Source organism: Hippichthys cyanospilos, chromosome 12, assembly GCF_059441005.1.
Source record: "Hippichthys cyanospilos isolate Australia breed blue-spotted pipefish chromosome 12, RoL_Hcya_1.0, whole genome shotgun sequence".
Taxonomy (NCBI): Eukaryota; Metazoa; Chordata; class Actinopteri; order Syngnathiformes; family Syngnathidae; genus Hippichthys; species Hippichthys cyanospilos.
In genome coordinates this window covers 107,511-133,357 of record NC_142380.1, presented here as the reverse complement: position 1 = coordinate 133,357, position 25,847 = coordinate 107,511, and the positions used below count along the sequence as shown (strand labels likewise).

The following is a 25,847-nucleotide window of genomic DNA, read 5'->3' as shown; positions in this document are numbered from 1 at the left end:
GAACGCCCAAGTGAGCACCCCGCACTTGGGAGGGCTGTCGCTTTTCTAAATTACCGCGCCGGATGCTCCCCGATTATCCGTCCAAGCGCACTAGAGTGTCTGTTTACTCTGGTGACGATGACATCATACTTTTAGGTAGATGCCACAATTTTACTGCGAGCAAACACCACATGTATTTTGATGAAACTAAATGTTCAATTGGTTTTAGTAAAGGCCACCCCCCCCAAAAAAAAACAAACAAACCTGTTTTATAGAGGCGCAATCAACTACTAATTGATTATCAAACACATCGCTATGGACTAAATCATGGTCATGTATGATTTCTGCACCATTCAACTGAAATAACATCCAATTTTGGAGTAACGAGACATACATCACAACGTTTTATCCAATTCATCAATGAATAACAAAATAATTGAGAGATGAATAGATTATTGAAATACTGGAGTGTTACTTTCATCCCTACTATTTTGATCAACTCAAATCATATATAGTTAAAGCCAGTTATCCACGCCAATTAAAATGAACTCGAATGGAATCTCGGAACCAAAAGTGGAGAGTGCTGAAATAAAATAAAGAAAAATGGCCCAAATACCCTGAAAACCCTATCTTGAAAAACCTATGGCATTTCGCTTGTTATTTTGAATCAGCCGATACACTTTCCGACAATCAAAAACTTGCACAAAATCAAATGTTCTGAAAACACAAACAACGGTGTGACGACGGGGAAAAAAAAAGCATAAACCACGGTGGAAATGAGTCATGCACGAACGGACGAATCGGGTTTTTCCACTCATCCGCAAACATGTGCTAGCACTCTGACTGAAAAGCACTTGTGCAATATCTCTGCCTCGTCTTTTCCTGCAACAACGAGGCTCACGCAAGCAAACGCAACTCCTCCTTTCAATAAAGTCAAGCACAGAATGTTCCCCGACGCCGGTCTGACAACTTTCTTTCCGTAAAGACAATCTGTTTCTTCCGCTCCATTTAAAACCACCATTTATCCGCGCCGTTCACGGCCCCAAGATAAGCTCGGGATGTTAGGGTTAACCCTAACCCTCCCAACAAAGACCCAACCGCGCCGGCCGCAACCGCGCGTTCATAAATGCCGTCGTCGCGGTGGCCCTGGAGCGCCAATCACACAAACAAACCAAAAGCTACGCAAACACGAAAGCTATTCACAAACAAAAAAAACAAAACACCTCGCAATAGAGAAGCCACGCAAGAAAAAAAGAGCGCACAAGAAAATCGAAGGCACGGTAACAAAGGCACCAAAGAAAAAAGCAAATGAGAAAAAAGCCACAAACAAGAAAAAAGCACGACAGAAAAAAGATATAAACAAGAAAAAAGAGCAAACGAGAAAAAAGGACTCAAACAAGAAAAAAGATGCACGCAATAAAAACCGGCCCCTCCTTTATTAAACCTGTGGGTGCTCACCTTTGCAATCAAATAAAACCACCTGTTTTGGCAAACTATAGTCATTTTTAGCCTCCCGGAGTTTTTTTTTCAATGCTTTTTGTTAGACGTGTCTAGTTCGATGGCCCAAATCTGTCAAAATTGACACTTCCGCCCCGGCAGTCTTCAGGAAGTCCAAGGTCGACCAAGTGGGACGAGCGGCGTCCACGTGCCAGAACGCACGCAAGACCCATCCTTTCCCCGGAGGACGCCCCGCCGGGCCGGCCGGGCGTACACAGAAACCATAGCTTTTTGCAAAACAAAGTGCAATTTTATCCAATAAATGAATCCAGCAACGGTTTTTAAATCAACAAAACGTCAGGTTTTTGCTCGCAGTTTGATTAAAAAAACAAGTTTAACGTCGAGCTGAATCATAATGATAGTCTTTTAAACTGGTGATAGGTATTGGCTTTTTATTTTTTTCCATTCTTCAAATGACTTTCCACCAGACATTTTTAGTCTTGCGTTCCGAATTTGAAGTTTGACTGACTTATCCGATTGCTCGTTGACATTCCCTTTAGCGCGGCTCCATGTAGTGGATGCGTAACGGAAGCCCAGCCACCACCGCTTCACAGCTTCTATTCTATGCGCCTTATAATGCGGATGCGCCTTATTTATGAAATGGGATTTCAAATAGGCCGTTCTTCAAAGGTGCGTCTGACAATCCGGTGCGCCTTATAGTGCGGAAAATACGGTCATCAAACCGCGCCTGCAGTTCTTCATTTCCGTTCATATATATATATATATATATATATATATATATATATATATATATATATATATATATATATATATATATATATATATATATATATATATATATATATATATATATATATATATATATATACATGAATATGATTATGGGTTAAAGTATCGATACATCATATAAATACACCCCCAATCTCCCCATTTATGCTCCTGTCGTGATAAGCACGTACATATAAACAAAGCAGTCGGAGGGACGCTTTGGCATCATCCACGCCGACCCGGTTTATCCCTCCCGTCAACGAGGACCTTTGACATGGCACTTTAACACGAGGTTGAAGTCGCGGACCCGTACGGTCCGGTGTCTCGTCATCCATCTATGGGCCGAATCATCATCCGGACGGACTTCATGGAGTAGAAGCCTCCGCCGTAGTCGGCCCAGAAGATGCCGTCTTGGAACTTGCTTCGGTAGACACCTCCGCTGTACCACACGCCGTTGAGGTTGGCTTGGCCGCAAGCGTTGTACCACCAGCCCCCTTTGTGGAAATGGGCGCAGTTACCTGTGAGGGAGAGCCGGGCTGAGTAATGGCACCGAACGTTTGCGGTTTTCCGTCGGGGGCTCGGCGTTCACCCTCCACCCCCTGGAAAAAGGAGCGGCCCTCCTGGACCGGAGTTTGACATCATTTCCCACCCCCCGAAACGGAATTTGAACAAAAAGCCTCGGCTCGGTCTTCACAAAGCCAAAGGATTCCTTCGAAAAGGATAGCGCATGGGTTTGGCGGCGCAGGTGCGAAAGCCCGACAAAGCCCGACAGTCCCGGCATCCCGCTCCAAACCGGTAGATCTGGACGGTAGCGTCCAGTTCCTCACGTACCTGAGAAAGCGTCTTTGTCCCGATCCAGAGTAGTGAACTGCTTGCCATTGTGGCTGCTGAGGGAGTCGCCGGCGTTCCCTCGATAGGTTCCCAACCTCAAGCGGTAGCCCTCGCTCTCGGGCTCCAGGTGGAAGCTACTGTACTGGGCGTACACCTTCTTGTCCATCCAGTCTTCCAGCTCCACCTGGAGCTTGTAGTCGCCCTGACGTCCCAGCTTGTAGATGCCTTCCAGACCCAGCCAGTGCTCCCCGTCCGCGGTGCCAAAGCCGCTCTGAGTGACAGGAAGGTTCAAATACTTTCAAGGAGATTCCGCAAACGTCGGCTGAAAAAGCTAACCGCGCTTTTGCGGGAAGGGTGGGAACGCGGGCTCCATCCGGTCCGTGACTTTCCCGCGCAGAAGATGTCATTTCTAGAGAATATGCGCAGGGTCGACTTTAGAGACGCAGCCGGTCCGGTTAACCGCCGCGGACGTCGTCAATCACGATCGCTCGCGGGAAAAGGGTCTGGCCGCGCGCCCTCGCAACTTTCCGCCCGGGAGATGGGCTTGAGCTGGGCGACTGCCGATTTCTCGAGCGAGCCGGCGTCGGGGTGAACCGTGAGCAGCTTTGGTGTGACCCCCTCCCCCTTCGGGCTCCGCGTCTCGCGGTGAACGCAACGCCAATCAAGCGGAGACGCGCTCCACCTATTCCTCCCGGACCGTTGACGAGAGGCCCCCTTCGTCGCGGAATGCGCGAAACCAAGGAGCTTTCCGTCGTAGTAGTGGTTTGGGGGGGGGGGAGCCCCCGCGGATTGAGCCGTGGAACATACCATTCCGGCGAGCCAGCTAATGTTTCATCATGGAAATGTCAAAGTAAAAAGCCCGTGACGAATAATACGGCTGACGCGGCTTCTTACCTTTACAATGTAAACACGGGGATTCTGACCTATAGGAAATAGTCCTCCCACAAGGTTCCTACACTGTCGCCCGACACTGTTATCTCTGGCTGAAGCGGTTTGAGCTCGAGGAAAGCCCAAAGAGTGTGGGTGCAATCGATCACCTTGTAATTTTCCCAGTTCCTGAAGAAGTTAACGGAGCCGTCTTTCCTGCTCAGGATCACCGTCCAGCCTCCGTTGTCCATATCCTGCTCGCACCAGGCTTGCAGGGGCTCCTCCGCCTCGTCGGCTTTGATTAGATACGTGCCGCTGGTGACGTGGCCGGCCTCTTGAGCTTCCAGGCAGTCTCGGAAGGGACCTGGAGAGCCGCCAAAAGTACCACAATCATGCCCGTCCGTCCGTCCGTCTCGTACTTTGCGCATTTCAAACGTAACAATTTGGTTTGGTTGGAACAAAATAGACTGCCCTGGTCTTTCGATGTCGTCCGAGCGCAGGTCTGCGCTGCAAATATTGCCAAAGGGCGTTAGATTAGTTTGTGAAGATGTGTCTGCTGTGTCCGGTGTGGGGCGCAACCCTTGGCCGTCACTTCAAATGGTCGGTTTCCTCCGTACGTCCGCGCGGTACTTCCGAGCGGGGGTGAGAGGGATGTGAATTCCCAATGGGAGACACTGAGTGGCTCATCTTAAAGGCGTTATGTCACCTTTGTCTCCAGATGAACCATCCGCCTTTGGTAGATGTTTTCCCTCACCGGCTGTATACCAAATTGAAATATGATCCCAATGGGGTGGAGAAACGTGAACAAGATGTGATCTTAGGCTTCTGCCAATCAGGTGGAGAAGAATTTGTTCGTCCGCCCACTTCCTGGGGTTATTACGGTAACGTACGACGCGTATGCTTTGGACGTTCTTGAAACGGTAGATGGAAGTTGCGGATTACATCGAGTCATTCGGAAGCCCGCTCCAAATTTCATTGCGGATCCCTAGCCGCGACGCCGGACGGGCCCAGACGCCTGCGTATGAGCCTTAACGCAAAATCGTTGGCCCTTGTTGTAATCCGCCGGAGCGAGCTAACTCTCATGGCCAGACTTATAGGAAATATGCTTGCGCTTGTCAAGCTCCGCCCAGCCACACGTCTGGGGAACGAGCGGCCGATCGACGACATTTGGAAGCCTTTCAATGACTTGCACGATGGGCTCAGCCCGGACTCCCATAACGCAAAAGACTACGTGCGGTACGTACGGATAGGGCTGACGCCACTGAACATTCGGAGGGGCGCGCTAAGTAAAGCTCTATTTCTATCTGACGACGTGACGGCCCTTTCAAAGTGGGCCCGATAGGGGCGGGCTAGCGGAAAATCCCCAGACGGCCGGGGGTTAATGAGCTCCCCTCATTCCTTCCTTAACCACCGCATACAATATGTCTGCTTTTCATCAAGACGATTCCTACGCTCGGGGACTTTCAATTCCGATCGCGTCAACAGGAAAGTAAACCCGACGCGACTAATGATATAATAGCGACGTAAAGATCCATCTATTCACGTCCTTTCGCGGCACGCTTTATGAAATATGAAGCGGCGGATTGGCTATCCCCGAGGCACTTAGCGGTTTGCGCCTATCGCGGCAGTCTGCTTTCGCTTGCAGTGCAATGGAACGATCCCCAAAAGGATCGTTTCCATATCCAGCCGCACAGAAACCTTCCACGCTTTATTATTCTTGGCTGAGGGGCAGCGAAATGCGTGAGGAATTTGTGTCGATGAGCAAAACGGAGCCGGAGAGGTTTCGCGTCGCTTTGGCTCGCCAGCCGCACTTCAGACGTGACGCCATTCGGATTGCCATATGTTGAGCAAGGAGTCAAAGCGCGGCTGGATCCGCAGATCTTCAACCTTTGGAAAGGGGGCCGCCGGCGCGGCGGAATGCAGAACCTTAACCTTTGAAAAGGGGGCCGCTGCTCAAAAGTCAGCCGAGGGCTCTGCAAATGAACGAATAAATACATACGGAATGGCTCCGTGCTAAACTTTCTTGCGCCGAACGACGTCTCCGACCGACCCCGCCTAAGTCCCGTTTCCCGAGATCGCCCTGTCGCAAGGGCCGCCGCCGAAAGCGAGCGCTTCGCAGAACTGCCCGAGAGCGTCGAAGCTCGCCGGCGATGCGGTCGGAAAGCGGGTGCTTTTTCCGTTCCTAAGCGGGCCGCCCGCTTGGAAGCGGCCGCGGATGAAGGAGCTCTCGCGGCCGTTCCTCGGTTTCTCTCTGCCCGGCCCTCTCGAGAAGCGCGCCGCTCCGAACGGCAAACGATCCCTTGACCGACATCGGAATCGCCGATGGAATTTCCTATCGGGACGCTTGGAAGTTGTCCGCCTGCTGTTGAGATTTGCGCCGTATCGCTTCGTCATCCCGACGAACCGGCCGTCCCACGATCCCTTCGTCCGTCGGTGACGATCGTCGACGCGCGCACTCACCTTCGGCGCTAAAGTTGGTCTGGGGGGGTTTCTGGACCTCCAGGGTTCCGCCGGTGGGCGAGGGGCCGGAGCGCGAGCCCCTTTCGCGGACAAAGCTCCCGCTGTTATCCCCCCGGATCTCATTGGTGATCCGCGGGACGTTGACGGGAATGTTCTCGGGGACCACGTGCACCATGGGCGGGCCGAGCGGCGGCGGCTCTCGCCCGCGGTCCCGCGTCTTCATACAACTTTCCTCCAGAGCCCCTATCGCCGCCGACTGGTTGTTGACCATCGCCGAGAGGGCGGCGTATTTGGCCTCCAGCTCCTTGTAACGCGAGGACAGTCGCAGCGACTCGGCGGTGGCGTTAAGGATGCGGGTCTCCAGCTGAGCCAGCTCCAGCGAGTTGTCCCTCTTCCTGATGATTTCGTGCAGTAGCTGCATGTAAAGCTGGGTCACCCTGGAATTCATGTTCCTGCTCTCTTTTCTCAGCAGCTTCATCTCATTCACCAGGTTACCGTCCACATCCACCACCAGTTTCAGAGTCTCCATCTCGCGCCGTTGCTTGGACAGAAGGTCACGCACCGCCGCCACGTCGAGACGAGTCACGCGCTCTTTGTCTGGGACGGGGCCTCTGGCCGCGCAGATGGGGCCCGTGATCTTCTGCTCGGGAACCAGGAACGTGTAGGAGCACCTGGGGTTTTCGCCCTCGGCCCGCGGAGCTCTTCGCGCGCGGGGGAGGACGGGGGTTTGGGCGAGGGCTTCGCCGTCGCTCCAGAGGGAAAGGCCGAACAAAGTAAACAAGCCCCACATTCCGGGCGCCATTCTCCCGCTCTCGATCGATGTCCGTTCACAAAGATTCCTGTCGGGACCGAGAGAAGGAGAGGACGTTTCCATTTTAATATCTGGTCGCGTGGCCGTCTTTTTTCCCGAACCTTCCGGACGCTTCCCAAACGCCGCTCGTTAGATCCGCGCGTCCGATCGGCATTACACCCGCGGTTCAAGGCAACCAAATTTGACCCGACGAAGCGTCCCAGAAACGTAGGACCGGCTGGCCGACGGGGCGGCGGCCAGGGATTCCCTCCGAGATCTCGCGGAGGGTGACGGGGCTAAAATAATATCAAATTGTGCCCACCCGCTGTTTGGGTCCATCGGACCCAAGCGTTTTGTCCTAAATAGTTGAGTCAAAATGATCCAAGTCATCATTTAATGAACGACGCATTTCATTCCTGAGTGAAACGTCGAACGAATGAATGAGACTATGATTTATTTCTTGCATTTTGGCACTTTTGATCAATCGACGAAGCCAATATTCTACCCCGAAAATGAACTCGCATGGATCGTACTGCATTGTGCAATGGAATCAGGCGTCGGCTGGCTTATGGGCGCGCTGATACCAGGGGAACTTTATTTTGGCCGCTTTACGGATAGTTTTTTTTTTTTTGATATATATCACGCGTCGGATCAAAATGTTTAAAGCGGCATGCCGGGCCAATTCCTCAACCAAATATACATATGAGCCAACACCGACCGGGGCCATTTTGGAACCACCTCTAGTAGCGTTTTCAATTTGGCTGACTTTTAACCGCGCAGTTTTAAGAGCGCGGAGGCATTAAAGAAACACCGCACGTCCAACGCTCACTTCTAACAAATGGCAAAGTGGGGGAAATAAATGAGCTCAAGACACACACAGGAGGTTTGGCGGGATCATTCCTGCGGTCGCCTCTTGATGTGCGCCCGTTCTGATGAGTCTGCGCCACAGTTAATGGGAGGGATCCCAAAGCGTTGCGCAGGCCCAAACTGCTGCGAAAGCGGAATAATAGTCTTTTGGCGACGTCACTGGAAAAGTACGCGCTCCTCCATGTCAACTTTTTCTGTGTGGTTTAAATCACAACAAGTCAGGAAGACGTCCACGCATTTGAAAGCGCTCCCCGAGGCCGGCGTCGGCGCGAAACAATAATCTGCTTGTTGCGCGGCACTGCAAACCCTCTGAGGGCCAGGGCAAGACACTTGATGGAAAATGGGCCAAACCCCCTTGGCGCCGTCGCTCACTTCCCCTCTTTCTCCGCGCGCGCGCGCGCGCGAGCGAGCCCACCTCCCTTCTGACTTTGATCGGGCTGAATTTGACAAACGGGCGAGTAGAAGCCCACCCCGGACTTTAGCGCTTATTGAAAAAGGCATTTCATCGGTCTCCGATAGCACACTATTCAGCACAAATGCCGAAGGCGTATTTGTCTGACGCGGCTGAACGTGAGTTCATGCAAAAGCCCTCAAAGTCATCGTCTTTGTCCTCGCTACTCTTCCGCGTGTAACCCTAACCCCTCCGGCTTCCGCTTCAATTTGTTTGGGGGATGTGGTCCCATGCAGGCGTGCGAGGACGGCGTCTTCAAAGTCCTTCGTCCGTAGACAATTCCTGCCGAACGAAGGGGGGAGAGGCCAACGTTTTTCTGATAGTGGCGGCCGGCCTTTAATCCTCTGTCGGAGGCCGAGGATACGCCCGCTTTTGCACTACGTCGCGCGGTGTCCATTTTTATTAGAGTAGCACAGTTTCACAAACGCGCTGTCGTACCGATGCGCGGCATTGATAAAATCACATATTCGCGTTAGTCCGAGAGCCGAAGGAGACAAGTCAAGCCGTATTGTCCTTTTCGTAACGGGTCAAAGTCCGGCGGAAAAGTCCGGTCGTTGACGGAAGAAGGCCAACGCGCATTTGAAGGCGCCAAAAGGGACGCATACTAAATGGGACGGGAGGTCCCTTTGAACAGTCGAAGCGTGACGCCGTACTTATTTTGCCACTCAAACTCAGATATGAGGAGAAAACGGGTCTGGTTTTGACTTATGCGGGTAGGGCATGGTTCGCCGCTAGTCCCCCGCTCTCTGCAGTCGGCCCGCCCGTCCGCGCGGCCTTTCCTCGGCCGGGCGCTTTTCAGCCTTTTCGCCTATCCCGTCCGGGCGCCGGACCTTTTCGCCACATATCAATCCAGTCGTTGCAAATAAGCATGCCGAACTTCGCGGGGCTCGCTCGCTTCTGCCGGCGCTCGAGTGCGTTCCGGCAAGCATATGGCACGAAATGGTCCTTTCCAGAGAATGTCTGCTTTTCGCATCAAACTGTCTTGAGGTTATTGACTGCGCCAATTATCCGGCAGTGTTTTTTTTTTTTTCTTTTTCCTACCGACAGACGGATTCAATCAGAGCCCGTCCGGGGACGACATGTGAGCTTTGCACATGCTGTTTATGACAAAAAGAGCTCCCAAAGCAGAGCAGCGGAAAGAACGTCCAAATAAATCTTCCGACGGTCCCTTCTCCGGACAACCAACGGCCAAGGCTCCCGAATTTTCAGTCGCGTACGTGAATATTTCCGTCCATCTCGCGAGAGGCGCCGACGGAGACCTCTTACCTGCCTCGGTCGCGGATGGGAGGAAGCGGGTGGGCTCAGCTGCGCCGGGCCGTCATCGCCTCCGTGCTCTCCTGGCGCTCCCTGAGTCTTTGCTCTCATTGAGAACAAGGCCCGCTCGCTACAAGCCGGCCCGGTAGGAGAACGCCAGAGGGTGGTCCGTGTGCAAAAAAAACAAAAAGGGAGGCCCATGCCTCGCTCACGCGGGAAAAACGAGGCCCGGCCCTGCCTTCTCGCGCTGATGTCACGCGAGGTTTCGGAGCCGCTCCTCCTAATGGAAAGCGCGCCCGCGATTAGAGAAAGCTGATTCGCGTCACGCTCCTTTTTCGCACGTTCCTAACTCCGTCCAACGCGCGACCTGGGAGCTCCGCTTTGGATGCCTTCTCTGCAGAAAGCGCTCGCGTGCGCAAACGCAAGCGGGAGCCGCCTTTACGTGCTCGCGAGGACGACGAGCGGCGGAGGTGCCCGGGTCATCTGCTTTCGCTTATCCTTTAACGGTCCCTTCGCGTCGCGTGCGCTTCCTTCGGCCGGGTCTTTGTTTTTGGCCGCCGTCGATAGGACGTTTGGGAGCGAGGAAGGACGGCCACGCGGCCGTCGTTCTGTCTCGGCGAAACGTGGCCCACCGCTGTCTGGAAGTTGGACTTTCTTGCGCGGGTGATCATAATGAGTACTCCCTTCGGAAGAACGTTGTCATCCATGCCCCAAATGAGTTTGTTTGTAGATCCGGCAACTTGCGATGGGCCGAAGATGACCTTGATTTTCTGGGTATTTCAGCCAGCGGCTTGAAGTCAAAGCCGGCCGGCCGGTGAACCGATGCGGCCCCCGAGCCCCGACTTTGACGCCCGCGCTTCGGCGGAAGAGGAGCGGCCCTCGGGAGGAGGAGGAGCTTCGGCCTTTGACGCTTGGGGTTGCTCTGCGTGCCTCTGCGGGGGGGGGGTGCCTAAGAGAGACGGGATGTTTTTGTTTGCGTGGTGCACCGCCGGTGCGGGCGCTTGCGCGTGACCCGCAGAGGGCACGCGGTTGTTTATGCACGTGAGCGATGAAGAAGGATCTTCACGTGCGGGAGGGGTCAATGCTTCATGCGAAGTAAGCGCAAATAAACGCGGGTGTTTATGTTTAGGTTACGACCATATGCGTTGAAGAAATATTTGCGTCCGTTGGGGCGTGATGCCGGCCGGGGAGATCGTAGACACGTAGCGGACTTTTGCTCGGACGCTTCCTCCCGTGCAGTGTGTTAAGACGCGGACGACGCAAAAGAATGCACTTTTACTCTATCAGTGCGGATTTGATTCAGCTTCGGGCAACCTCAAACATGAACTGAACAACAAACAAGAAGGAAGACGGGGGAGGGGGGAGGGGGGCGGACAGAGACGTATACAAAATCAAACAGCTGATTTATCAAGGTGAAGTCAAAGCACCCGCACCCCTAGTGAGGATACATTGTCGTGAAAACGGATGTGGATGGACGGATGTTTCTATGCAACCCCACGATTAGAATGCGCCGTTTTGCTTTCTTTTTTTGCTCTCAACTGAAAATGATCCGACAGCTGCCGAGGTAAGGAGCAATCGCGGCTCCGCTTGCGAAAAGGGAGAGGGGGGGGGGGGGGCTGCGATTGCTCCTTCCCTCGGCAGCTGTCGGATCATTTTCAGTGACGTTTAAAGATCGCGCCCGTCGCCACTCGTTCAGCTGACGTTTGAGCGCCTGCCCCTCTCCGTTTCCTACGTCGTTCGTAGTGACGCGAGCCTGCGTAAGCGCACGCAAATAACCCCGGTGTCTTCTTCTTCTTCTTCTTCTTCTTCTTCTTGTTCTTTTCCAAACTCGTGCGGGCTGCTTACTTCTGCGGCATGGTGAGTCGGTCCATGCGATTCTTCTCTTCTTTTTTTTTTTTTTTTTTTCTTTCTTCGCGTCGCGTTTGCTTGGTTGACTCGGTCCCGCGGCCGGGTGATTTCGGGGAGCTTCACTGCTGCGCTGGGCTTCTCGTCCCGGGAATAAACTTCGACTCGTCTTGCAGCTTTTGCAGATCTGCTGCCATTGTACAGTGACTCAAGTGTCATACAAAATAGCGGTCGATGTGGTTAAAATTGCTGACGCTTTAGCGGTGGAGCAGAAGTCGCTGCACGGGGGCTTGCCAAAACCTTGATTGAACCCAGTTCCAGTACAGCGCACCAAACACGGAACAAAGTCAAGCAGTAATCACTAAATAATGGATAGTTTACCACGGTACACCTAATCTCACCTCAGTTTCACGTTGTCACTAAATTATGACCCAATTTGACACAACCAAAAAGTGCGTTCAACAAAAAAGACTCTTCCCCAGGGAAGATTTTTTTCATCGTCAATTATTGCATCGATGAATCAAATCATCGGATTCAGTTTTATTTGGCATGAAATATATATACATTCTCAATTAAGCCCGCCTGTAGGAAAGAGAAGACTTTTCAACCCCCCACTCCACGCATTGCCTATGATTATCCATAAAAAGTATACCTAAAACTGTCTTTTTAACATTAGCAAAAGGAAAAAAGCAAAACAAATCCACTGTTGATGATCTTTTGCAGTGTTTATACGGGTTACAGCTTTGTCCAAAACAGAAAAAAATCAGCAAGTGCGTCAAAGTGTCTGAAAAAAAACATCTTTGATTCCACGCCCCCCCCCGCCCCGCTATTTGATAGTACGTTGTTATTTTGAGGGTGGAGTTTGCGCGAGCGCGGGCTAACGGTCTCCGGGCGCGCCCCCCAGGAGCGGGACGCCCCCCGGACGCTGTGCGAGCTGTGCTCGGCCCAGGTGTGCCGCAGCCTGGCCCGGCTGTGCAGCGAGCGAGCGGACGGCTCTCTGCTTCTGGGCTGGCTCCTCCCTCAGCAGATAGCCGAGCGGCTGCTGCACACGATGGCCTCAAAAGGTGAGATTCTTCAAAGTGGCCGCCTTTTGCCCACGCATCTCGCCGGCCTTCTCCGCTTTAAGGTGGCGGGCCGAAAAGAGCGGGAGCGCCTTTGCCTGGTCAAGAGTTCAAACTTCAATTTCCTGTCTTTTTCAAACGGGAGCGTTTCAATTTGGCCGTGTTTTCAAACGTTGGCTAGTCTTTTACATGGAAAAGTCCGTTTGTAATCACAAGATCACAAGCGTGGCGATAAGTGTGTAAAGGGACGGATGGAAACAGCGCCGTTAACATGTGTTTTTCAAGACTGGAAATGAAGTGGACTCCCAACTAACGGGACGGCGATTATAAAGCGCGCGTAAAATATGAACTCACCTTGAGTTGTAGGCTCGTCACCTGTCCCTTGACCGGGCCTTTCCCCCTTCCCAAAGACGTCTGTTTATTAATCGTTTAACTTATTTGTGAGTGAAATTCTGACGCTCGGGACCGAAACGAATCCAAAAAAAATCCGTCCGCTTTTCAAAATAAATGTCGAAAGACACATAGCTTTCATACTTCCATTCTGTCCTCTGTGTTTGTCGACAGATAGTGAACCCTCTTCGAGAGAGTAAATTTGAGCTGACGTCTTCTATCTCCGAAGGTTATATTTTGTAAAACTGAAACGATACAAAAACGCACTGCTATGATACAAATAAATCAACTAAACAAACATACGTCGCATAAAAGAAAATCCCGCCGGGATGGGAGCTTGTGCGCCGCTCAGTCGGCGTCGTCAGTGCCCCGTGAGCCGGAGGTGTCACGTGATTTAAATCGGCCCGTCCTAACGCGGCTTGGAATGAAGCCAAATGAGATCGATTACTCCAAAGCGCCTGAAGAGGGAGGCAAAACAAGACAAACGCCAATGGCCAGTCCGCCCTTCCAGGCCATGACAGGTTCCTTATTTGGAGTGCGGCCCGGTACCAGTCGGTCCACGGGGCGGCGCCGGGCCCCTCGGCCGTAGCGAGACGGGAACGGGTTTTTTTTGTGTGTGTGTGGTTTCTGCTGCCCCCAGGAACACTGAACGACAAAACCATCGGGATTTTCCGCAACCACCGAGAGCTGCCTTTGAGCCGGGTCTGCATCCGCCGCTGTCCGGTGTCGGCAGAAGCGTTTCGACTGGCCGTCTGCCCTCACCGGCTTCGGGAGCTGGATGCGTCCTGGGCCGCCGGCGACATCAGCGGCGCGCAAATCGTCTCGGGCTTGGCGTCCAACCCCACGTGCAGATCCAGCCTGCGGAAGCTGTCCCTGAGCGGGCTCCGTCTGGACCGGGCCTCGCTGAGAGAGGACGGGGTTGGCGTCAGCTCCCTGAAAGGCCTGCGGACGCTCGACCTGGCCGGCGCCGACCTGCGCGACGCGGTCCTGGAAGACGTCTGCGCTCTTCCGCGGCTGGAGAGCTTAGACATCTCCTGCAGTTCCGTCTCCAAGCTCACGCCGCTCCTCCGGTGCAAGGGCACCCTCAGATGCCTGATCGCGCATCGGCTTCGGCAGCTGCGCATGACGGCCACCAGTTTGCTGTCGGTGCTCGGTCAGCTCGGCGCTTTGAAACACCTGGACTTCTCGGATGACCATTTGACGGCGGAGGACGGCGGGCGGAGCGACCGGGAATCCGTCGCGCGTCTGCTGCGGGCCGGCCCCGAGGTGCTTCCCTCCTTGGTTTCGTTGGACGTGTCGGGTAGGAGGAGAATCGGCGAGGCGGCGGTGGCCGCCTTTGTGGAGGCCAGGAAGGAGCTGCTCTTCTTGGGCCTGCTGGCGACCGGGGTCAGCTCCTGCCCCGCCTTGGCCGAGCGGGAAAACCTCAAGGTGAGCCTTCGCCTTTTCACGGATAACCGTGAGCCCCCCCCCCCCCGCCGCGTCGCGTGAGGCTCCGCTTCCTCTTTGGCTGACGGCGCCGACGCGCGCGGCTTCAGGTGAGCGGAGAGGCTAACGAGAAGCAGTTGCGCGAGGCCCTGAGAAGGTACGGGGACCGAGAGTGCTTCACCCGAGAGGCCCTCTTCCACCTCTACAATTTGACCTCCGACTGGCGCCAGGCGCAGCCGGAAACGCTGGAGGTGACGTAGTCCCTTTCCTTCCCGTCTCGGAAAGAGACGCGCACATGCGTGCGTACGCCTTTCCGGCCGACGGCAAAACTTGATGCGCGAGGTGCGGGCGGTCGTTACGAAAGGAAACCCAAATGTCACCTGAGGCCGTTTCGATTCGCGAGCCGCCTGTCCAGGTTCTCCGAATCGCTCCGTATGGACCGCGAAGACCCGAGTGTGGAATCCCCCATCTAACATCATGCGCCCCACGTCCGATTGTCATAAAAAACGGGTGGAATTGCGGTAACCAAACGCGACCGGCACACGCCGGCTTTTGAGTGGATTTGATTTGAAGGACCGTTCGGGGAGAGCGGAGGCCTCGCGTAGCGCGCGAAGGCGCGGAGATCATTTGCAACGTTTTGCTCCGTTCCCCCGTTTTCGCCACCAAAAAGTAGCACGTACTCACATCGGGAGATTTGACAAGTTTTCCCGATCCCAACGTCCAGCCCGTTCGTTTCACCCGGGGGACGGTCGCCCGTTTTGGCCCCCAAAACTGACTACCCTTTCACATTTCAAGCTTTCCGGCTCGTTGGTTCGGCCTCGGGGTTCCGCGTCGGCGCGCGCTCCTTTCGGCCGCGAACGGCCTTCGGCGCCCGGACCGAGGCGGCGGAAGCTGACCCCGGAAAGGAACCAGGCCGCGGCGTGTGTTGCAGTTGGTGCTGAAGGCCATGCGGAGCCATCCCGCCTCTCCGCACGTCCACCTGGCGGCGACGGCGTGCGTGTTCAATCTCACCACTCAGGACCGGGCCGAGGCCATGTCCGCGCGCCTGCTCCGCCGCGCCGTGGCTCAGCTGCTGCACAGCATGAAGACCTTCCGTGAGCACGCGCAGGTCCATTTTGCTTTGATTTCTTGGTTGGTATTTCCCCTTCCGCTCTCCGCATTCCGACGCCGACGTCCAGGATTGTCCGCCCCGGTTCCAGAGGCTTCTTTTTGAAGGGGGAACTATACGGGCGCCGTCTCAACCGCGGTAAATTGTTTGTGTGTTTCAGGTCCAAAAGAATTGTCTTCTGGCGCTCTGCAGCGACCACATCCTTCAGGACATCCCCTTTGACACGTCAGTTTATTTGCGTTCGGCCGCAACCGTGCGGATGCGCGTATGCGGCGCTTTGCTGCATGTGCGATAAGGGAAAGCGGAGGGAACATCGGCGGGCACATCTGGCGTATATTTGCCTTCCTCACGCGCGCCGCCGTTCTTCAGGTACTTGGCGGCCACGCTGGTGATTAACTGGTTGAGCGGCCACGAGGACCCCACCCTCCAGAGGATGGCCGTCGCCGTCATCTCCATCCTGGTGGCCAAGGTCGGCCGCGACGTTAGCGCGCGGTCGGGATACGTTCCTGTGGAGGAACCGCGTCCCCATTTGTTTTCTTTTGTCTTTCAGCTGTCTCCGGCGGAGGTGGCCAAGCTCGGGGAGGACGTCTCCGTAATGAAAGTACGCTTACCATGAGAAATGGCGAAAATGATACGGTGGCGCCACTCCCCCTTGTAACTGCCCAAGCGGGTGCGAGCGCATTGGCTTGTTTGCGTTCATTTGCCCCGCGGCACAAGTGCGCATGCCTAACTAAGCCTTCCGAGCGTCATCCTTGGCGAAGGTCTTTGACGAGCGTTTTCCCTCTCATTCCCCCCGCCCGACGCTTCCGGAGCACACCGAGACCGGAACGCTCCCTTTTGATATATACGGTATGACGACAAGGTGGCGCTTATTTGTCTTTTTTCGAAGCCACCGTGTGCGAGCGCGACCACACGGAGGCGCTCCGTGGCACGCGCTCGTCCTTCTCGGCTCACCGTCGCCCCGGCGTCCCATCTCTATTTTGGTTTACCGTACGCGGGGCGCTCGGGCTTACTCTTCCCGTCGCGTGACGGCTGGGCCGTAATCGAGCCGGCCGAATGGTTTTCTTTGATGGCGGCGCGGCCTATTTCGCCAAGCCTGGTCTTTTTCTCCCCCCCGACAGCAGCTGTTGGCTATTGTGCAGCAGAGGGCCATGTTCGGGGTGGTGGACTCCACTCTGAAGTTCGCCCTGAGAGCTTTGTGGAACCTGACGGACGAAATGCCCGTAGCGTCTCGCAACTTCATCCAGTGTAACGGCTTGGAGCTCTACGAAGAGGTTCTGGAGGTAGACCGGACCGGACGTACCGCGGCGCCCGCGCAAAGCAAACTGCCGCCGCTGTCGTTAAACGGGGTTGTTGAGAGAACTTTCAACACGATTGCCGAAGCCAGGCTGGACCGTGTTTATAAGGCGCGCCGGCTTGTAAGGCCAACGGCCAAACTTTTCACATACCGCGGAAGGCGCGGCGCATTATAAGGCGCATGGAATAGAAGCTACAGCCGGGGTTGGTTTTGTAGGTTTTTTTTTTTTAGATCTCGTTTGCTCGGGTCCAGAACCTCTCTCAACGATCGAAAGAACGAGGTTAGCCTTTTAACGGTGAATTTTGCAGGTCAGACATTTACTCTCGCGGATTTTTCGGGCGCTTTTGTTTTGCAGTCCTACTACAACGAATCTTCGGTTCAGCGAAAGGTTCTCGGGCTCCTGGTGGGTTGGCCTCGCCCCGTCCCGCGAATTTGAAATGCCGCGGACGCGTCCCGACGTCGGCCGTCCCCGCGGCCTCGCTCTGCTTCAGAACAACATAGCGGAAGTGGAGGAGTTGCAGACGGCGTTGATGGAGGGCGACCTGTTGGAGCACATCCTCAGCCTCCTGCAGGACAGCCACATAGAAATGGGGGTCCGCTACTTTGCCGGAGGGATTCTCGCTCAGGTGGCCTCCAGACCCCAAGCCTGGACCTTGGATGACAAGCTGCGCGCCACCATACTACGTCAGCTGGTGTGTGGACCGCTCCAAAATGGACTCAAAGATCAACTCTAATCCTGTGCCTTTGCCCTAGCACCTGTCCATCGCGGCGTGGACCCAGCTGGACAGAGAAATGGTGTTTTACAGGTCGGACAGCCGGCCGGCCTGCCTTCCTTCCTCCCTTCCTCCCTTCCTCCCTTCCTTCCTTCCTTCCTTCCTTCCTTCCTTCCTTCCTCTCGTCTTTCCTCCCTCCCTCCCTCCCTTCCTTCCATCCATCCATCCGAAAAGTGTCCTTGAATTGCATGGCATTCCATGACTGGAGACACATCGAACTTTATCCAGCAACAGTAGCTAGCTTTTCAGCCGGCTTCCGGTTCGAAAATTGGGGGTGTGGCAAAAACACTGGGAGGCGATTGAAATTGGACTCGGTCTCCTCGTGCAAAGTTCCAAAACGGGCCCAAGTGACTTTGACGACCCCGCCCGCCGTGGCCGGCTAGCGCCGGCATCGCCCCGGCAAAAAGGGAGTCGATGCGCATCTCGATTCCCGGGATGCAACGCGATGGAAGGGCCAGTACTTTCAAACGCGAGCGCGCCGAGACGCGCTCGAAAGGGCGCCTCTCACAAATCTCGTCAAACGAACGCGGCTCCGGACAAAGCTCCGGCGCGGGATCCCGTCGGAGCGCGAGGATTTACCCGGCGTGCCCGCTCGCTCTCTCGCCTTTGCGTTCAGGTCCTTCCGTCCATTTTGCCACCTGCTTGAGACACATCAACCCTCGGGGGTGCAACTGTGGGCCGTGTGGGCCATCCGTTTTGTCGTCGGTCAAAACGGTAGGTTTCCCCTCCGCCGGCTCACCCGCTTCCCGCGCGCGTTCTCGTCCCCGCCGCGCCCGAGCCTCCGGGCCTTCGGCGGCGGCGTGAACGGAGACGGACCGGCGCGGCAAAGGTTTCCGAGGCGGGCGCTCACCCTCTCTCCTCCTCTCAGCTTCCCATTACGGCTGGATGCTGGAGCGGGAAGGCGTTGGCGAACTTCTCAAGACGCTGGCCGCGCATCCCCACACGCACGGCGCCATTCGGGGGCTGTCGGAGAGCATCTTGCTGGTGCTTGAGCGCCAACGCTCGGGGCCCTCCAACAAGCGGGCGGAGCCGCGCGGCTCTTAGCGGAAATGTTGCCTTTTGCGTTTCACGAGGGACCCGTAAAAAAGCAAAGCACAAATAGTCGACGCCAACCTGTATTTTGCGCCGAGCTAGAAGGCCGGTTGTTTTCCCAGTATTGTATGCATTTGATCGATTGTGGAAATTATTTATAGCTGTTTTCTATCTCTACAATAATGTTGATAGCCAAAGTGTTTGATTCTCTATATTTAATTGCACGATTTGGAAGTGAAAAGCTTTGAATACATGAGCCCCAACAGCAAATAACGCCTCATGCTTTTTTTGCACAGGTGACCGCTAGAGGGTGCTAAAGTATCTACAGGGCTGATCGTCACGTCTCAACCAACTCATTTTATGTCTAGCGTTGGAGCTCAAACAAACTGCTTTACACAAATGTAAAAATGGAATTGAACATCATTTCAAAAGAATGCAAAAGTCAAAGCAAAAACAAGGCGACGAGGGCAGTTTAATCATGATTTCTTTCAATTCGAACAACCCCCTTTGAACAAAACATGCTGGCGACCGGTATGCAAAAAGTTTTTTTTTTCTTTCTGTAGTTCAAAAGCTGCGAGTGAAAATGCACGTTCGTATCGTGGCTCCGACTTGTGGAGTCAACTCGTAGCCCAAGCGCAAGTCGTCGTTAAATCTAACAATGTCCCGTTGGAATGGCTTTTCATACTGAGCGTTTCCGTTGAAGCAAATCCACTCTATGTTAACGAAAGCGCTTTGGGCAGATCTCCTCCTCTGGCTTTCCGGCTCTCCATTGGCGCCGTTTAAGCTGGCTTAGCTGGCCGCTGACATCACGCTCATATCGCGCGTCTCCGAGTGCTTTTCCGTCAATATCAAAAAGGCCGTTTCCAAAATGCTGCTCGTGTGAGTAACCCGCAAGACAACAAACAAAAGGTGCGCACCCCCTCGGAGAGGAACCGCAAGTACTTCGAAGAGGCTTGAACGTGCTCAAACTGCAAGCCTTTACCGGAAAAGAAAGTTGGCAACGCAAGTTGGCCGCTTCGCTCGCCTAAGCGTTTTATGTAAGTCATTTGCGCGGCGGTGATTCTGATTGTCAAAGCGGAGAGTCCTCATCCCCCATGTCTAAATTTGGAAGTCACGCTGCTCTTCTTCTCATCACATGGGATTTTCTCGCTATTTGTTCAGCTTGGCAGCGTGTACGTGCGCGGCGGATGAGACGGCCGGCCTAATAGGGCCACTTCCAGACGCCCGCGCTCGATGTCACGTCTCCCGCCAGCAAAGCCGGACGCGCGCTCACAAGCGGAAAGCGCCAAAGGCGGAGGAAATGTCGTCATCGCATAGAGCGTTTGTCCATTTGCGGATGCGCAGTCCGCACCGTGTACATAGCCACCATTGTACTAATACGCGGACTTTGTTTTCTTTGCTGACCTACCGAAGCGGAAATGCCGGCTATACCGGGTGACGTTCATAACGTCTTACTGCTACAACATCCGGTCCAAAAGAAAGTTGTCTTTGTCAAAATCCTTTTCGCGTGCTGTAGTTTTCAAGCGAGGTTTACTGCAAATTTTACTGCAAGGTTTACTGAGGCGCTGCAGGCCGGACGCCATTTGGCGGTTAGCATCCAGCGCTCAATCTCCGGCGGGTACGGGAGAGCAGTTGCCGAAGGGCCGTCGGACTAGTCCGCCGTTTCCTTGGCTGGATGTTCTGCGCGTCGGTGTCGCCTTACGGTCTTTTTTTTTCTTCGCCCCTTTGTCGCAGGGACGGATTTCCAAGGAAGCTTGTACCGCGTGTAGCTTACCATCAAAATTGTTTGAGTCGTCCGCGCGGTGAACCTCGATCCGGCTATTTTTATTTTTTTGATAGGATGCAGTTAATTTGTAAAACAGTTTTGTTCTGCTTAGGGCGTAATTCCCCTGTTGGCCACTAGACGGCGGCACATTATTATGTTTAACACGAAATTTGAAAGAAGAAGAGTGGAGACAGGAAATATTTGAAACGCGGCCTGCTTGCGGGTGAAGATTTTGGAAGGAGAACTCCTCTGCGGAAACAACAGCTGCCTCGTTCCGGAATTGGAGGACATTTTGCTCATTTTCGGCTACGTGCTCATCAGAGGTGGGAAACTTTTTCGCCCGTCCGACATTCCTCATGTCAAATCAAAGTTGCGTCCCGGGCCGGGGGGAGCGCTCGGTCGCGGTCTCGGTCCGGGCGGGCCGAGGCGCGGAACGGCGTTCGCCGCGGCCTCCTAAGGCTTGCCGGCGCGTCCCCCCGCGAGGTGTCCCGCGCCGGCTGGTCACGGGGGCCGTTATCCGGCCCCGACGAAACCTCGCCGCCGTCCGGTACTTTGGCTTTCTCGCAGAAAGGAAGAAAGTCCGGATGCACGGCGTGCACGCCCCGGGTGCTTTTTCAAGCGAGTTACTCGGTGGAGCCCTCCACGAGATCAAGGTGGGAAAAACAGAGCCGCTTTCAGTCACTTCTTGTCGGAGGAAAGCCGTTCTCGCCAGTTTTTGGCTGAAATGAATAGACTTCCTGCGTTTTTTTGCCCTTGTTGGATGGAAATCTCGGGCCGACATCAAACCCTCAGCCTGACGCTCCAAGATGCGTTGAGTTAAGGGGAAGCCAACTGTGGCTAGAAAAAGGCCGACAAATTGGAGGCGACTTTTTCGGCGGGTTAGCCTTTTGGCTTCTTTTGTACTACGGTCTTAGTACTGTTTTGCACTGCGGTCTTAGTACCAAACAAGCCGTGGGCAAATTTGCTCAAATGGACCTATGCGATAGCTTGATCTCGGGCTGTTTTGGCCCAAGCATTTTTCCGCTGAATGCGCTGGATGTGAATAATCTTTTTTTTTTTTTTTGCGGCGGCGGCGGCTTCCCGCAATGGGACGGGAGGCCCTCCTCGACGGCGCCTTTCAGGAAAAGGTCCTCGCCGTCACCCCCTCCTCTTCGTCGTCCGCTTCCAGCCGCTCGCGGCGCTCGTAAAGCACCATGATGACCCCCGCGACCCAAGCCGACGCCGTGCCGGCGGCGAAGATGACGAAGCCGACGAGGACGAAGAAAAGGTAGTCCCAGGAAGCCAGCGCGCGGTGGCAGGACGTCCGCAGTTCCGCGCCGGCCTCTCCGAGACGGCGGCCCCGCAAGTCGTCGGGGGAAGCGCACAGCGTCTGGCCCTCATCTGTCGCATACACAATAAATGGCCGTCACATTCTCCGGACATCAGGCGGAACCAAACTAGCCCGTTTACGCTTAGTCTTGTCGGGCCAAAACCAGAACGGGGCGCGATGAACAGAATACGTCACACTCGCAAGAGATGCTGACCGACGCGTCCGCCGCCGTGGGCGTGGGCTACCTGTCGCACGCACAACAAGGTGCGGCGGATTATGAGGCGCGCTTTCAATCCGTGGCCTATTTTCAAACTCTTTTCACGTACCGTATAAGGCGCGGCGCATTATAAGGCGCACAGGGTAGAAGCTACAGTAGCGGCCGGGCTCGCAACACGCATCCGCCGCTCGGAGCTGTCGACAAAACGCTCGGTCGGATATTGCGGTCGGAAATGAAGAATAAAGTCGATTTGCGCAAAGGCTTCCGAAAGGCCGAAACGGCGACGGGCAGATGGGATTAGGATGCGACGCCGTTAGATGATCGGAAGCGTCCGGCAAAATGAGCCGGCGCACCTCCGTACACCCAAACCGGTGAGATTGCCGTGGCGCCGCGCGGCACCCTTCTGACTTTTGGCGCCGTTTGATCGGGCTTTATTCGGGAAGAGTTCTCGTAAAGCTTCTCCCGCTCTCCCCGGGAGCCGTAAAAAGCAGCCCGGAGGCTTTCGGGTTCGGGCCAAGAGTTCGGAGGCTCAGGTGGCGTTTCGCATAGAACGTATCGGCTCGGGCCGCGCACGCGCTTAGCGACGGTACCTTCTTGGACCGGGAAAAGCAATGTAACGCTATCTTCGTGCGGCATTGGATTACCGAGAAAAAAAAACGCTCTGAGGATGAATAATTCAAATCCTCTTTCTTCTCCACCGGCTCCTTTGCATGTGCGCAAAAGCAGAGACTAGAAGGGGGAAAAAGGGGAGCCCTTTTTGAGGACGTCGTCCTTAATAATGTTGTTGTTTTCCGCGAGCATGAACGACGGCCCCGTAAGCGTGGTCCGGGCGACGCGCCGACGGCGGGACGGCGGAAACGGGGCCCGTGAGAGCGGTCGGAAAGGAAAAGCCAACGGAATCCCCGAATCTAGGGGGGTCAAACTGACCAAAACCTTGCGCTGCGCCCCAAAGTATGTTGAGAGGGACTCGCGGGCTAAATGCTGAAAAGGGAGCGTTTTGTTTGGTGAGGGCTTTCCCTTTCCGCTCCCCCATCCTCACCCCGCTCTATTTCGAGACCCCCCCCCCCCCCCTTACATAACAGCTGAGGGAGCCGCTAATCCAAGCGAGGAGGACGACACAGAGGAGAATGTGTTGGTTCCTCCCCCCCCCTCGCTCCCGCCACCTCCCCGAAACTGAAGAGACAAGCCAATCGTATCGCGTCAAGCGCACGTGAGACAGAAGTAGAGCTAGCCAACATTTCCTACAGCCGAGACAGCCGTCAGTCAAAAGGTATCGCGGGACGCCGCCGGCCGCCCTCCTCCCGCGCCACAAACGGGCCGGCTTTCCCGACTCGGCCTAAGCCGCGGCCTCGCGGAGCGCGGGCGGGGGACGGATGCCTTTTCGGCGGCTGCGTTACCGCGCCGCTCTCGGCGTTGACTTCCTCGCTCGCTCTCGCTATAAATAGCGGCTGCCCTTTCGCGCACTCGCACGTCGGCGCTCGTTCCAAATAAAAAGAACACCCAAATAATAGGGCCGACGATACGATTCGAATGGACGTTGCGACTAGCAAAGGCCGGTATCCCAAAAAGACACGTACACATGCGCGTATCCTGGCGATAATTCCGAGCGGGAGGGTGTCGGCAGACGGTTCGCTTGGGTGTTAGCGGCCAGGAGAGGCGCTTGCGGCCGGGTTTCTACCACGTTATTTTCATGAAAAGAAGCAAGCGGACCGAACCGGCGTCCGAATCGTCCGTGTTCACCGGCGAGGGCGACGGGGCGCGGGGTTTGCTCCGCGTTACCAATTCTTCGAATGAACGCCGCGCCTCCGCAACGACATTCAACATCAAAAGCTTTTTACAGGTAAAAGCAAACACTTGCTTTTTTCCATCCAAACCAAATAATATTGCGCCGAGGCTGACGCGTCAAATGATTGAGCGACCGTCCAGAAATGATTTGTTGATTCGTTTCCAAATTGCTAATTTACCATTTAATCCTTGCGGCTTTTTCCTTTTCTTCCGTTTGTAAGATGAGCAAACTTGAAAATACCCGTGGTTTAATTCATCTTTGAGTGTTTTCGAATCGATTCTAGTTATAGTCTAAAAGTAGTTGGATGAAAAAGAACCCAAACCGAGTCAAAAAAGAGACTGACAACTTCTTCGGTTATCCAAAAACAAGGTCAAAACCAATGAGCCACAAAATAAGCCGATTTGGGCCCAATTTGGGGGGAAAAAAGAATAACCCAAACACAAAATTGGCTTGTTTTGTACAAAGACAAAAGACTTTGTGCAAAATGACACATTTGTTTAACGCTCTAAAACTATTGGCTTAATAGTAACCCGATGTTTAAATTTGGCGCAGTATAAAACAGTCCAGAAAGTTGGGCCGCATCGACCCAAGCAATTGGCGACAGTCTTTTTTTTTTTAGGACGTCTTGTACAAAATGGCCCGTTTGCGGGGTTGTTTCGTTTTGGAAGTCGGATCGGATGGACCCAAAACGTCGGCCCGGTCCTTTTCGGACCCGCCGTCGGATCATATTTTTGAAAGCGGCCGTTTTTCGACCCCCTAACCCACGCGCAGGACGGCGCGCCCTAAAAACAGCCGGGCGAAAAGCAAGCCGATCGCGAGCCCGAAAAGGACCGAGCCGATATCCGACGGGGGTCTCGCACGGGGTTCCTTCGACCCGAGCGAGCGCCGGGAGCGCGAGGACCACCTTGAAACTTGAAGCCTTCCGAGCCGACCCAGCGACAGAGCTCCTCGGCGGCGCAGCGGCAGCTCCACGGGTTGCCGCCGAGGCCCAGCGAGCGCAGGGCGGGCAGCGCCATCAGGGAGCCCACGTGCAGCGCCGTCAAGTTGTTCCGGCTCACGTCCAGCACCTGGAGGGCCGGGTTCCCGGCAAAGGCGTGCCGGCGGATCTCCGACAGGAAGGGGTTGTCCGTCATCCTCAGCACGACCAAGGCGCCCAGCGCTCCGAAGGTCCCGTCCTCGATCCGGGCCAGGACGTTGAAGGACAGGTCCAGGTAGGCCAAGTTCCTCAGGTTCCCGAAGGTGGAGCGGGAGATCTCCGTCAAGGAGTTGTTGCTGCAGTCCAGGTAGAGCAGATCCGAGAGGTAGTTGAGCGCGAGCGGCGGCAGCTCGCCGATCAGGTTGTTGGAGATGACGAGCTGGCGCGTGGCCAGCGGCAGGTCCTCGGGGAAGCCGCTCAGATGCCGCCCGGCGCACTCGACCACCAGCTGCTCGTCGCACACGCAGCGGTCGGGGCAGCCCGGCGACGGCGGCGGCCGGGTCGCCGCGGCGGCGGCGGCGGCGGCGGCGGCGGCGGCGGCGGCGGCGGCCGCGCAGCGGAGCGGCCGCGGGAGCGGCGGCTGGAGCAGGAGCGCGAGCAGGAGCGCGAGCGGGAGCCGGAGCGGGAGCCGGAGCCGGAGCCGGAGCGGGAGCCGGAGCGGGAGCGCGCTTGGCTGCGGGGCAAGACGCATGACGCCGCCGGGGGCTTCATCCGGCCCGCTCGGAGCGATCCGACCTTCTTCTTCATGGACCTCCGCCGGACGACGGACGGATGCTGCTAGAGCCGCGACTGTTTCCGCGGAGGTCAGTGGAGACCGTCGCCCTTGCTCTCGCGCCTAACGTTTCAGCTCATCCTGTCAGCTGCTCCAGATCCCGTTCCCGACCCCGACCCCGATCCGTCGCGCATCCCGTGAGCTCGTCATCGCTCGCGGATTTATGGCCGTGCCGTGCGACGCCGCCGCCTCGCTCGCGGCGCACGTGCGCGGGCGCTCGGCATGTTTGGCTGCGGGATCGTCCTCTCGCCTTGCGAAAGCCGACTCCGCCGAGGGAGGGGGGCGGGGGGCGGGGGGCGGGGGGTCCTCGCTGAGAGGGTTGCAGCGGCTGCAATCGGAACAAAAACATTGAGCGTAAGCCAACGC

At 55.3% G+C, this 25,847-nt stretch overlaps 3 protein-coding genes across 8 annotated transcripts; 1 reads left to right on the top strand and 2 right to left on the bottom strand.

Moving 5' to 3' along the window:
- Nucleotides 1-2,333: 2,333 nt before the first annotated feature.
- On the bottom strand, nt 2,334-11,082 carry LOC148414208 (angiopoietin-related protein 1-like). Its single transcript, XM_088430400.1, has 5 exons — nt 9,738-11,082; nt 6,364-7,202; nt 4,074-4,267; nt 3,037-3,307; nt 2,334-2,723 (listed from the first exon to the last, which is right to left on the bottom strand). Exons 2-5 carry the CDS (start codon nt 7,163-7,165, stop codon nt 2,533-2,535), a joined length of 1,458 nt encoding a protein of 485 aa, XP_088286526.1. The 5' UTR covers nt 7,166-7,202; nt 9,738-11,082; the 3' UTR covers nt 2,334-2,532.
- On the top strand, nt 10,673-21,860 carry LOC148414207 (protein zyg-11 homolog). Of its 6 annotated transcripts, XR_015867513.1 has the most exons (15): nt 10,673-10,820; nt 12,475-12,634; nt 13,662-14,449; nt 14,557-14,697; nt 15,378-15,554; nt 15,715-15,779; nt 15,924-16,023; nt 16,105-16,155; nt 16,676-16,837; nt 17,207-17,254; nt 17,343-17,543; nt 17,605-17,657; nt 18,241-18,338; nt 18,493-19,693; nt 19,818-21,860. XR_015867513.1 is itself a non-coding variant. In XM_088430395.1 (14 exons), the coding sequence occupies exons 1-14, from the start codon at nt 10,761-10,763 to the stop codon at nt 18,666-18,668; spliced, it is 2,277 nt and encodes a 758-aa protein (XP_088286521.1). In that variant the 5' UTR covers nt 10,673-10,760; the 3' UTR covers nt 18,669-21,860. The 6 variants fall into 6 exon arrangements, 5 of the variants coding, with proteins under 5 accessions (XP_088286521.1, XP_088286520.1, XP_088286525.1 ...); XM_088430395.1 differs by having other exon boundaries at nt 16,679-16,837; nt 18,493-21,860; XM_088430394.1 differs by having other exon boundaries at nt 18,493-21,860.
- LOC148414206 (leucine-rich repeat-containing protein 52-like) lies at nt 19,099-25,847 on the bottom strand. Its single transcript, XM_088430401.1, has 2 exons — nt 24,638-25,847; nt 19,099-21,801 (listed from the first exon to the last, which is right to left on the bottom strand). Exons 1-2 carry the CDS (start codon nt 25,398-25,400, stop codon nt 21,539-21,541), a joined length of 1,026 nt encoding a protein of 341 aa, XP_088286527.1. The 5' UTR covers nt 25,401-25,847; the 3' UTR covers nt 19,099-21,538.